General features: G+C 52.6%; 1 protein-coding gene across 4 annotated transcripts in view; it reads left to right on the forward strand.

The window, feature by feature from the left end:
* The window catches only part of LOC111838878 (pleckstrin homology domain-containing family G member 3), a 54,297-nt gene that overhangs the window by 27,009 nt on the left and 14,888 nt on the right, over positions 1 to 12,400 (forward strand). For 2 of the 4 annotated variants that reach the window (XM_023802284.2, XM_023802286.2), the window contains exons 1-3: positions 1,994 to 2,304; positions 6,306 to 6,757; positions 10,875 to 10,975. In XM_023802284.2, the coding sequence (XP_023658052.2) occupies positions 2,160 to 2,304; positions 6,306 to 6,757; positions 10,875 to 10,975 (698 nt within the window). In that variant the 5' untranslated portion in view covers positions 1,994 to 2,159. Of the gene's footprint in view, positions 1 to 1,992; positions 2,305 to 6,305; positions 6,758 to 10,874; positions 10,976 to 12,400 lie in introns of those variants that run through there. The other 2 variants (XM_023802283.2, XM_023802285.2) reach the window with 2 other exon arrangements.

Raw genomic sequence — 12,400 nt, forward strand, 5'->3', positions numbered from 1 at the left:
GTTAGTGTGTCCTAATCTCAGCCTCTGCGCCAGGCAATGACAACATTTCGTTTCCCAGGTAGTTGACAGAGTGTGGAATCGGCCTATTATATAATGACAAGAGTCCTCAGGGAGTGATGTGTCTAAACTTATGCCCTTAGAGCAGGCATGACGAAAAACCGTCACTTCATGTGGAGCGGCAGGTGTCAGCTTGCAACACTGAGCACGTTCCCCAAGACAGGTGCTGGTTCCTGTAAAGGGCCGGTTCCGGGGTCAGCACCACCCCTTGGCACATGCGTCATGTGCTTGATACATCGCGCAGTTTCTGTCGTCTTTGCAACATTCCCCCTCCCCCATTCTCATCCTGAATTATGCGGCGAGTGCTAGCGTGCTTGTCACGACGAGTAAGAGAGCGGACGTGGTTTCTGCACAGAGTCACAGCCAATAAGAGAACCACAGCCTGTTCAGTTCGCTCCTGTGTACACAAAAGCAGAAGGCCATGTTTAATACAGTCAGCACATTGTCATGTTTACACAGATCCAGCTCTGAACGTTTGGGTCCACCCAGCATCTGTGGAACTCTGAATTCTTTTCCTGGAACAACTTTGTGAATTTTCTGATATCTTATTCATTTTTATTTTTTGAGTTGTTTAGAAAGCTTGTTCATTGTGTGGCGGAGAGAGTCACTGGGTCATTCTCGGGCAGTGGATGATGTGAGGGTGAGATTCCTGTGCCCCGTGCCGTTAAGGGGAAGGACTCAAAGATGGACACTGTCAATGTGTAACGTGGAATGATAAGGTAAGCAAATCAGTCGTTTTGCGAGGGTGTGGTACTAGGTGACAACCCTGCTGGACACTGGTCTGTTTGTGATGTGTGTGTGTGTGTGTGTGTGTGTGTGTGTGTGTGGTCAAGGTATACCTTACCTTGTGGGGACCATATGTCCCTACAACATGATGAATGTCCAGTTTCCTGGTCCCCATAAGGGAAAACTCTATTTTATAAAAATCTGTGACTGCAATGAAAAAACTAAAAATGCAAAAACTCTTGTATTTTGTTTGGCTGCTTATGGTTATGGTTAGGGCAGGGTGGGGGTTAACGTTGTCATAGTTAGCATTAGCATTTTTCCCATAGAAATGAATGAGCAGTCCCCAAAAAGATATGATTACATGACTGTGTGTGTGTGTGTGCGCGTGTGTCCCAACAAGCAATGCACCTGGTCCCCCAGTTCGTATGGTGGGGAAAGCTGACCAAACACTCTGCACAGCATGAGGGATACAAACAGAGCACAGCCAATCGTTTTAAAGAGCCTTGTGTGCCAAGCTGACCTCTGCTGCCACCGGGTGGCGCTGCCAGCGTGTGGTCAGATCTTATTTCATGAAACAGTTATAAAAGTAAATGTAAAAGAAAAGAGCTTTGTTTGAATGTTGCCCTGCAACTGTAAATGCTATAAGGCAGAACATTATACTCTCATTTCTGCTAGTTTATCTTTGGGGTTTTTTTTCGCTGATAGAACAGGGCTGAGGAATGCAAGCTGTTTTAAAGGTATGAATGAAAATCGCAGGAGTCGTTCTGGGAGTCGGTCAGCTCTCTTGCTGGTTATTCGGTTCTGCTCCCAGAACATGAGCCAGAATCTGCAGATTTCCGTATTTATTCTGCAGTATTCTGCCTGCACCCTCCCTTACCTTGGGTTAGTGGTTTTCTGCGTGTTAGGCTGTCAGAAGAGGTTTGCAGAAAGTGTATCCTCTTCCCTGTGGTGGGGGAATTCCCGGCTGTTTTGCGGTCCCGCCGGCATTCAGATGCATTCCCTGGTGATGCGAGCGCTGCGACCTGCGCGATCTCACAGGGGAATGTTGGCTGAGCCCCAGCCCCGGACTCTGAGCTCCAATGCCACTTTTATGGCTTGCTGGCGAGATTCGGGAGGGAGGTGGCGCTGTTGCCCTGTTCATTCCTGCCCTGGCAGCCCCGCCCCCTCCCCAGCTACCCCCCCCCTCCGCGTAGACTAGGAGGACGTGCTCCTCTGTGTCTCCTGCAAGCCAAGCCCTGGGCAGTGGTAGTCACAGCTCACCTGCGACGTCGCAAGGTCCGGGTGCTTCACTGGAGATGTACCAATACCAGGTCGGGCCCTATGAGGGAAGCCCCAGTGCTGGGAAGGCTGCCTAACCAGGCCGGGAGTGAGGAGAGATGAAAACAACTGCCAGGAGCAGATCGTGGGGCCCTGTGGCCGGCGGCTGGGGAGCGGGCGTCTCTCGGGCACCGAGCGCAAGGACCACCCTGGAGGATAGGCGCTTTCTCCACGGCTTCAACCGCAGGATCTCCCGCCTCTTTGGTGAGTCGCTCCCCGGTGGTGGCCACTGCTGCTGGGATACCTTCCCGGAGGCGAGCCGTGGGATTCTGTAGCCTGGCGTAGTGGCCCCGCACATTGGGGTTGGGTTCCAGAGATTGGTGGACCTCATCAGGCATGAGGTGAGCTCAGCCACCCCCCGCAGCGGTCTCTAGCTCCTTGTGCAACAGCCTAAATCTTGGCTCTGAGGTGCAGTGATGCAGTGAGAGTGACTTACTATGAGAACAGCACTGACGTCACCTCTTCCTTGTGGACACACAGTGCCAAGCCTAGGTCTGATTCGGCTGTGGTCCGGATATTTGCGTTCGCTCCGTCCTTTGGTTTCCATTTTTTGCCGGATTTCCATATCATTTGACTTGGTCTCTGGGTGTTCTTTGCTGCAGGCTGAAAGGCGACAGCACTGAGCTATTCTAGGACAGCACTGTCAGCCGGATGGGCCGGCAGAACCCTGAGGGGCTCGATCTGTGCACCGTATGGTCCTGTGAGCTCAGCCCTGCCCTTCTGGAGGCTTTTTTTTGTGCATTTTTTGTACTCGCTGTTAGGCTGACAGACGCAGGTAGACATTCTGATGTTAATTTCTGCCTTCAGCCATAATTTTGAGTGAGCGGTTTTAAATCTGCGCGGGGTTGGGGAGGATTTAATTTCTTAAAATAAAGGCTGAAGGTGCCACCCCCTGCCTGGTGGGGACGCTGATATGACAGTGTTCACACTGGTGTTTTTCAGAATCGCTCAAGGACTTCACAGTTAAATATTAGACCGGTGGCATGGCTCCATGTTTGTGTTGTCGTGTCTTGCATCTATTCCTGTAACATGCCGGAGAGGTCAGAGTCCGCGGCGGCCCAGCCCTGATTGGCTGCTGAGGTAAAGCGCCTCTGTTTTGAACGTGTTTTGTTTCAAAGTCACAGACCGGAATGCGACGCATCCTTCCATGCGCCAGAGTGTGGGAGCAGGGAGAGCATTTCTGTGATCAGGACCTGTGGGTTTGGGGGTAGTAGCTAGAGAGATATGAGAAATTCACATACTCTCAAACTTTTAACTTTCGGTTGAACATCAAGAGGCTTTCCGGCCTCTTATCTCTGGCCCTGCCTGCTGTGACCTGAGTCTCCTGGTGCGTAGAGCTCTGCTCCTCATGAGTCAGCCACAAATCCTAGTCCCAAGGTACCAGCTTCTGCCTGTGTTGGTTTATACTGGTTTAATTACCTCTGTTTTGTCTCGGCAGGTGGAATAACCAGCTCTGTTTTATATATAGTATTTCTCAAGCCTGTTGGGTATGTTTGCGCATTTTCTTGCTTGACCTGACTCGTAATTTCCTCTGCAAACCGGTCGAGCCGTCGACTGCTGTGACCGGAGCTGATTGGGTGATGACCCGTGATCGATAGGGCTGTCGGATCAGTGATGGCTCAGTCTGCTTGGCCAAAGCGTGTGCGACAGCCCGCTAATGGAAAAGTGCTTGGCGTGTTAATCACCATGGATGGATTTGCCAGTGATTTAATGATGCTCGTTTTGCCAAATTGAGTGAACTCCCTGATCTGATCTATAGCTGACTTGATGGAGCAGGAAAAAAAAAAAATTCCACAAGAGCAGGAAAAAAAAAAAACACAAAACATGTTCCTTCCTGTAGCAGAAGGGCATATATACCCTTTGCAACTAACTCCTTTGGATTCTGTGCATGCTTATATGAAAATGCTGACGGTGATGAACACACTGGTTATGATAATGTTGAATATCTTTATTGGTTTATGTAGATGAGATCAAACCAATAATATTGGGTTCCAGTTGAAGCTTCAACTGCCTTCCTTACTCAGGTCTGGTATCTGACTGTTTTGGTTGCCGCAGGAAACAAGCTGGTAGGCCATAGTTGACCACAGGAAGCTTAAGAATAAAGTCAAGCGTTTGGATCTGCCTTCATGGTCGGTGCTGCTCTGCGCTGGGAAAACTGAGGGACCTGTTTGCATTTTGGTTTTCTTTCCCCCCACAGTATCATATGTGACCGGACTCCTCGACCTGACCAGTCCACACAGGATTTCCCCTTTTTGGGGGTGACTGGGGGGGGGGGCGGTTTCCGTTTCTGTGAACCACAGCCGACCGGTAACACGGTAGCTGCTGGTCTGCTGACCTCTGACCCCCCTTCGGCTGTCGTCTTTGTGCCCAGTTGCGTGCCTGGGTTCCCTGCCTTGTCTTGTAGGATGTGCATATTTTTTCTGCTTGCTTCGGTTTGTAGCAAGTTTCCCAGCAGCCCAGATGAGCAGTTTTCCAGAAACGCTCTATTCCTCTATCTGGCCTCCAGGTCGTGCTGTGGTCTCCTCATCATCTGTTTTGACACTGAAGCCACTGAACTGCTTCCCTTTCTGGCTTTTAATTGAATTTGCAAGCATGTGAAGCCACATATGGGGCTGTTTATTTGATTTTAGGGTCCAGACAGAACATGTCTCCATGTACAGGAAAAAAAACAAAATTCCTCTCTTGGAGAAGGAGCAGTTTTAAGTCTGATGTTTTAGATCTTCCACATCTCCTTACTACTTGTGAATCGTTTGAGTCTCAGTGTGTGTCTTGGACTGGGCTGAAACACGCTTAATCCTCGCACGGGTGCAGAGCCGGGCTCGCGGCCCAGTGACGCCGTTCTTCCCCTTGAAGGTGCGGCTCCAGGCCTCTGCAGGTCCTGCTCCTTCGTGTTCCGTCATGTGACAGCAGCCGCTTAGCAGGCAGGGCTGGGGCCGGCTCACGGATTCGGTGACCTCACATGCAGCGCGGCTCCTCTGCCTGATAGGGTGGGGTGGGGCGCGGTGAGCTCATGGTGATACAGCAGACAGGAAGGCCAGAATGTTCTCGCGGAGGATTGTTCGGCACGGGCTTGTTAGCGTTGCGGTGAGAGAGGCCTCTGATGGCCAGGGGGGCCTCATGCCGAGTCACTGCAGCGGAGTCCTTACACGACCCCCCCCCCCCCCCCCCCCCCTACTGTGTTGTTATGCTGTCTCCCTCAATTTTATGATCCGGGTCCCCATGTCCCGCCTTTCTGGCCTGATTCCAGGACCCAGGGCCTTTCCACTGCCCAGTAGGGAAACGCTGGGCCTCTCTGTAAGCTGCTGGTCGCTGTAATAGCCCCCGCCCCCTGCCCCCCACAGCATCGTTAAGCCACAGCACCAACAAAGTCAGACTTTTCCATAAAAGAGAGGTATCAGAATGGCAGGGAGGGCTGCTCCGTGTGTGTGTACCTTCACCTGGGACCATGCTTCCTGCCCGACCTGCTTCCTGATCAGCAAGGTGCCTAAACGGAGATTCCCCCGTAACTTCCTGCTCACCACCATTTGAAGCTGCTCCCTGAGTGTGTTCTCAGGACCTCACGTTTGTTAAAACGGTCCCAGAAGCGATGTGGAGCTGTACACTGCGATAATGCAGGATCCCGCTCCCATCTCTCCAGACATCCCGAGAATGGCGGCATCGATGGAGAGCCGCGTGCTGGTGCTTTTGTGTCTGAGATTACTGCCTTGTGCCTCCCTGTGTGTTCACTTCCTGGCTTCTGAGAACAGGCCCGTGACCTGATTGCATCACACTAGCAACCCCCCCCCCCCCCCCTCCGCCCCTTCTCTACTTATGTCCTTTGGACGTGGAATGTGACCCCTGATGACCGCCTCAGTTAAGGATCTAGCGAAGTGAGCTGGGTGCTTTAGCTGCTCGGTGCTAAATCAGCGGCCCACTGGCAGTGCACATCTGGACTTGGGGTCAGAAGGTCCCAGGTTCAGGTTCATACGGGGAGGGGGAGCAATTTTGACTGTTTTACTCCAAGCAGGCCCTTCAGTGTTACTGTCGATGGGAGTTAGGCCATCTTGTATGTATGCCTCCTAATCTTAAAGCAGCAGATTGTCTTTAACAGTAACCAGGTGCTCGTTGGGTTTGGTTCCATGACCTGAGACTCAGGGATCCTCAGTAATTTGTCTCACTCAGGCCAGATGTTCTTTTGTGTGTGTCCCCCCCCCCCTCCATTTCAGAATCTCCTCGGTTGTCCACGGCCTCCTCCGGCAGCAGCAATGAGCGTGCATCTCTTGGCGCCGTACCGGACTGCTCCGCCCCGTTCGGCACCGACCCCTCTGACGGAGAGCGCCCGGTGAGCCTGGTGTCCACCTTGTCGTCTGGCTCATCTCGCGACGGACACAGCCTGTGCGGGAGCGCCCCGCCCCCACCCGGAGACGACGTCGACTTCGAGCTGAGCCCAGCGGGGGGCACCAAGAAGTGGCAGCAGGCAGACTCACGGGGGATCCGCCCCGCGGAGTCCCGTCGTAACGGCAGCCAGTCAGCTGAGGCCGTCCCACACGCGTGGATCTCCCCCTTCGCTGCCAAAGCAATGGCCCCCAACCCCAAGCTGACATACGTGGACCGTGTGGTGGTGGAGATCATCGAGACGGAGGGCATGTACGTCAGGGACCTGCGCAGCATCGTTCAGGTCAGTCCTGGCTCCGCTAAAGACCGTCCCACGTTAAAGACCCCCAAGCTGCAACCGCAGAGCTTATTCCCCAGGTGTAAAACAGTCTTTACAGTCAGCACAGGAATCCAGGGTTCTCAGACTCCCCCCTCCCCCCATCAGCCGCCACCTGAGAGGCCGTCCAGAATTTCCAAGCCTTCCCACGATCCTCTCTGGCTTTCCTCCTCAGAAAGCCCAGACAGGGAATCCCCCGAGGAACCGGAGGACACGATGACATAATGACGTGTCCCGCGGTGCAGTCTGGAGCAGCCGCCCGTCTGTCTGTCCCCGGGACCCTCAGCTTGCTTTGCCGCTTGTCAGTCTTAATGTGCGTTTGCTTCTTGGTGGGAAGAAACTTTTGTCTCCCACAGTCGGTATTTACACGAATGCGCCAGGCCCTCTGAGGCGGGACCCGCAGGGTGCCTCAGATGAGTGTGTGTCAGAGAAATGCAGTCGCATGCCCTCAAGCTGCAGCATTATACCTCATATTGTCCTGGAAGTGACAGTTTTTATGAAGCGTCTTAGCTGAAACTGATATCTAACATTAGTCACAGCTCATTCAAAACTTGTCAGACGGTCACAGTCATGGCCTCCCTCTCTAGTTTGATGGCACATGCTGCATGCATGTGTGGGTCATGTAAATATTGCATTGTGGGGACCAAATGTCCTCACGATGTAATAAAAACCTGCTTTTTTAATGTTGTGGGGACCATTTTTTCAAGGGGAAACTCAGTTTTATGAACATCTGTGATTGCAATCAAAAAACTAAAAATGCCTGAAGTCTTCTATTTTGTTGCACTAGTTATGGTTAAGGTTAGGGCTGGATTAGGGTTAAGGTTGTCAAAGTTGGGATCAGGGTTTTTTACATAGAAATGAATGGACAGTCGCTACGAAGATTTGACTACAAGTGTGTGTGTGTGTAGTGGGGGGGGGGTTGCTTGTTAACGAGGTCCCAGGAGTTCTGGCCACTTGAGAGGTGGGAGTCAGAATCCGCAAGGCTAGTGATTAAATCTCGCCTTGATATTTATTAGAACATTTTTGTCTTTTCTATATGGTTTTCAGATGTACAAATACCAAGCCATGTGAGGCCTGTGAACCTGGACATGGTGACTGTAGCTGTTACCAGGCGCTGGCACTGGCTTCTGGGGTCCTGGGCAAGTGCTCAGTGTCAAACAGACGGGTGCCTTCATGGGTGCCTGATGGATTCAGCGTGAGCAGATAAGAGTTGGCGTCTCTTGGGTCTCCTGGCTGAGAGAGGGGCAGACCGGCCGAGAGAGAGAGAGGGGCAGACCGGCCGAGAGAGAGAGAGGGGCAGACCGGCCGAGAGAGAGCGAGAGGGGCAGACCGGCCGAGAGAGAGCGAGAGGGGCAGACCGGCCGAGAGAGGGACAGACCGGCCGAGAGAGAGAGAGGGACAGACCGGCCGAGAGAGAGAGAGGGGCAGACCGGCCGAGAGAGAGAGAGGGGCAGACCGGCCGAGAGAGAGAGAGGGGCAGACCGGCCGAGAGAGAGCGAGAGGGGCAGACCGGCCGAGAGAGAGCGAGAGGGGCAGACCGGCCGAGAGAGAGAGAGAGAGAGGGACAGACCGGCCGAGAGAGAGAGAGAGAGAGGGGCAGACCGGCCGAGAGAGAGAGAGAGAGAGGGGCATACCGGCCGAGAGAGAGCGAGAGGGGCAGACCGGCCGAGAGAGAGAGAGAGGGGCAGACCGGCCGAGAGAGAGAGAGAGGGGCAGACCGGCCGAGAGAGAGAGAGAGGGGCAGACCGGCCGAGAGAGAGAGAGAGGGGCAGACCGGCCGAGAGAGAGAGAGAGGGGCAGACCGGCCGAGAGAGAGAGAGGGGCAGACCGGCCGAGAGAGAGCGAGAGGGGCAGACCGGCCGAGAGAGAGAGAGGGGCAGACCGGCCGAGAGAGAGCGAGAGGGGCAGACCGGCCGAGAGAGAGAGAGAGAGGGGCAGACCGGCCGAGAGAGAGAGAGGGACAGACCGGCTGAGAGAGAGAGAGAGGGGCAGACCGGCCGAGAGAGAGAGAGAGGGACAGACCGGCTAAGAGAGAGAGAGAGAGCCTAGCAGTTGGCCATCTCGTAACTGAAGACTGGTGTGTCTGTGGAGTGCAGCAATTTGACATGCGGAGTGCGAGCTTGACTATTGCCGTGTTGTTTCAGGTGCAGAGTGAACCCAACCCGCCCCCTTTCCTACTCTGTGCCCCCCCACCCCCGCACACACAGTCCTACACCTCCCACACTTCGAATCGCAGACCTTTCCCTGGCAGCCAAGGCTCTGTTCTGTGTATATTCAGAGAAGCCGACTCTGGCCTCATGTCTGGCAGCGTTTTTCTCGAGGCCGTCAGGGGAAGTTCAGCGTCTCTTTCCCCGCCCGCCCCTGCTCACCGCCGGATGCCGTCCGTTGCGCCCTTAGGCTTTGTGATGGACGTGACCCTCCCCCTGGCTGCCTCCATGGTCTCAGCTGAACTTGCTGCTCAGGCTTGTGGTCTCCTCAGGTGGCCCGAAGGTGAACGTACAGGGCCTGCTTAAGCAGCAGGCAGTCCTGGTGATGAGAAGGTGCTGTAGTGCACTGTGCTGCACGAGTCCCACCTGCACCCACTGTAAGAGTGATCTGACTGACCTGCAGCAGGCCACGCCCCTTTGTGCTCTAAATGCCTATTTGTTGTCTTCTGCAGCAGAGGACTCTTGCTGGTCTCTTTGCATTCCATCCCTGCTGTGAGCATTCAAAGCCAGCATTTGCATGGAGCCTGGTCCACTCCCTCCCCCTGGTGCTTTTAAACCAGTCTCCATGTCCGCCTTGTGTTTGCCGGCTTCCTCTCTCCTCTCTCCCCCTCCTCGGAGATCTTTGGAGCATCGTAAGGCCGGAGCGGTTGGCACAGCTCAAAAACAAGATTTTTAATGAACATTCTCTTTGATTTATGTGTGCGGTGCTGAAAACACAAGTTACTAAATATATCTAATCTCCCCCAAAAAGGTGATTAAACAAATTTGTGCCGTGAATTTCAGCACCAGCACATTCTGAGGGGATATTAAACTCATAAAACATAAACAGAAGGGCGCAGTGACTTTGGGATCGAGGGCAATGCCTCTGTGGTGCATCATGAGGATTTGAAGGAATTTGGGTTTGGACAGATTGTACCACAGACAACGATAGGCTGAAAAGACATACAATCGATTAGCTTGTAACTGTAATTGTATTTGTAATTGTAATTGAGACAGTATCCCTACTGTCATTCTGAGTTCTGGGTTCGATGATCTGAATGTGAAGGGATGGGTCATGCTCCTTCTTTGATACTGAGGGGTCTTGGCATGGCAGAGCGCCCCCTCCAGGTCAGCCTGAGTAACCACACCTCACTGGCGGTCCATCCCCAGCTTCCCACCCTCACCAGCAACGCTCTGCCAGCACCGGCATGTCTGCCTCGCCAACAATAACATGAGCCCGACCCAGACTGGCCCAGAAAGTCCCCTAAACATCTCAGCGTCTGCGTTCTGATTTTAGGGGTCCTTTCCCACTGCAGAGCAAACACAGACACGGGGCCTCAACAGCCAGACAATAACTCGGTCTACTAACCTCAGTCCAATTAATGACGTTATGCTAATGTTATAATAAGCCAAGATATGCTGCGGTCATGTGACGTAAAATCTGACACTGAGTGCTTATGTTACGACTCTGCTTTATCTTAAATTGCCTTATGTCTGACTGTATTCCATAAAAGCTGAAGACTGCTAGGTGAATATGTTATTTTATTCTGTTACCTGAGACAGGAAGTGGTCACTAGGGTAAGCGCAAGATGTCATGCTGCCTGCGCCAGGAGCAGGATATAATGGGGAAAAAATCAGAAGATCTGCTCTGATTGCATTCAGGTTCTACTGGCTGTGCACTGGCTCCCCCTTTTGGGCAAAGCCTGTAGTTATTCACAGATAGACTCTCAGTTTAGATTTAAAGAGAAGCTCTTTTAATATCGCTCTCCGAGTTGATTGGGAGAACGATGCACATGCCGGCATTTGTTAGTCAATTCAGAAATGTAATTAATTACATGAATTAATTAAGCAGTAATTGGGTGAATTGATGTGCTCACACGGTCTTGTTGGATTTGCAGGATTACTTGGCGCACATAATTGACAAAGCGGACCTGCCCATTAGGCCGGAGCACGTGTGTGCCCTCTTCGGAAACATTGAGAACATCTACGAGTTCAACAGGTGAGCCTCTCCCTCATCCAAAGGCACATGGACTGGCTTGGCCGGGGTCCCTTTCACACCCTGGAGGGGGTCCGTGCTCCCTTGCCCTGGGTTTTGTTCTGGTTCCATATCCTCACATCTCCCAAAGAAACAACCTTTGCAGATCCCCCCCTCAGGAAGCCGGGACTCGCATCAGCAAGATACTTCCACATCATGCCAGAGCTGGTCTGCCTGTTAAACTAGTTCTTTCTTTTCCAAATACCCCCCCCCCCCACATGCCCCCCGGGGCACATCAGTGGCAAAGCCATTTGTCAGAAATGGCGCTCCCTCTTTGGTGACACTTCAGCTCGTCAGCGTCCCAAATGGGTGGTACGGGGGGGCAGTCACAGGGATAGAGGTCACAATAACCCCACCCCTCGTCCATATAGTTTTCATACCACTATTAACAGAAGGAAGATTTAATGTTTGCAGGTTAAAATAAAATATTTTAAACCTAATCAAAGTCAAAAAAGAAGGTGAACAGAACTCTGTGGTGGGGAAGTACTAATTAGCAGGAAGCATTTATGGAGTTAAGGTACCTAAACCACCAACTGCAACCGCCCCCATCATGGCAAGATGGCCGTGCTGTTTATCTGCTTGGATGGACTGTCTCTCCACCAGGAATATGGCGATGCAGCTTGTGGGTTTTGGGGCCAGGCCCCTGAAAATCCCCAGACCTTATTTTAGTGGCTTTCGGTTTGCTGTCTGAGAAACTTATTTGTTTTGTTTATCTTGGCTGAGTCTGTCGTCCTGATGTTTTAGGGCCGGAAATGCCTGGTCAGGATACTGGGGTAATTTGCACTGATGGCCCAGGTACCGCGTGTGAGAGTTGTTTGTGCACACTGCTCGAGTCCGTCGCGTTCCTTCCACTGGGGGGAGGGGTGTGTTTGGGGCCGGGGGCATGTCTGCAGTGTCGTCACATTTCCTATCTTCTCATTAAGCCTGTCCAACTCATAATCGCTCATGACCCGCCCTGTGGGAGTGACTCACTGTATGCTCCAATCATGCCGTACCTTTTCACACCCCTGACTTATCTGTGTTCTGTTCTGTCCCCCTTAATTTCTCAGCCTGTCTTGGAAGGAAAATGACCCCTCCTTCAAATTTTGGGCTGAGCGCCTTTAGACATTTGTAGACTGCATGTGTGGTGACATCTCCCTGTGTGGCTCTCCTGCCCCATATCATTTCTCCATGGCAACGCCAGGACCGTGTTCTCCATTTCGGGGGTTTCCTTGTAGCTCCATGGGCCCTGACCGGCCTCTGTGCGAACTGAAAAATGACTGAAAACAAGTGCTCGGAAATGGTTTGCTGTTGTGGCTTGTCGTCACCCGGTTTCTTTGGTGTGACGGTAACCCATCCCTGGTCCGTGAGAGCCAAAGCACTGTAGCATTCAGTGAAGCCTTATGGTGT

The sequence above is a fragment of the Paramormyrops kingsleyae genome, chromosome 14 (genome assembly GCF_048594095.1).
Source record: "Paramormyrops kingsleyae isolate MSU_618 chromosome 14, PKINGS_0.4, whole genome shotgun sequence".
NCBI classification, from domain to species: Eukaryota; Metazoa; Chordata; class Actinopteri; order Osteoglossiformes; family Mormyridae; genus Paramormyrops; species Paramormyrops kingsleyae.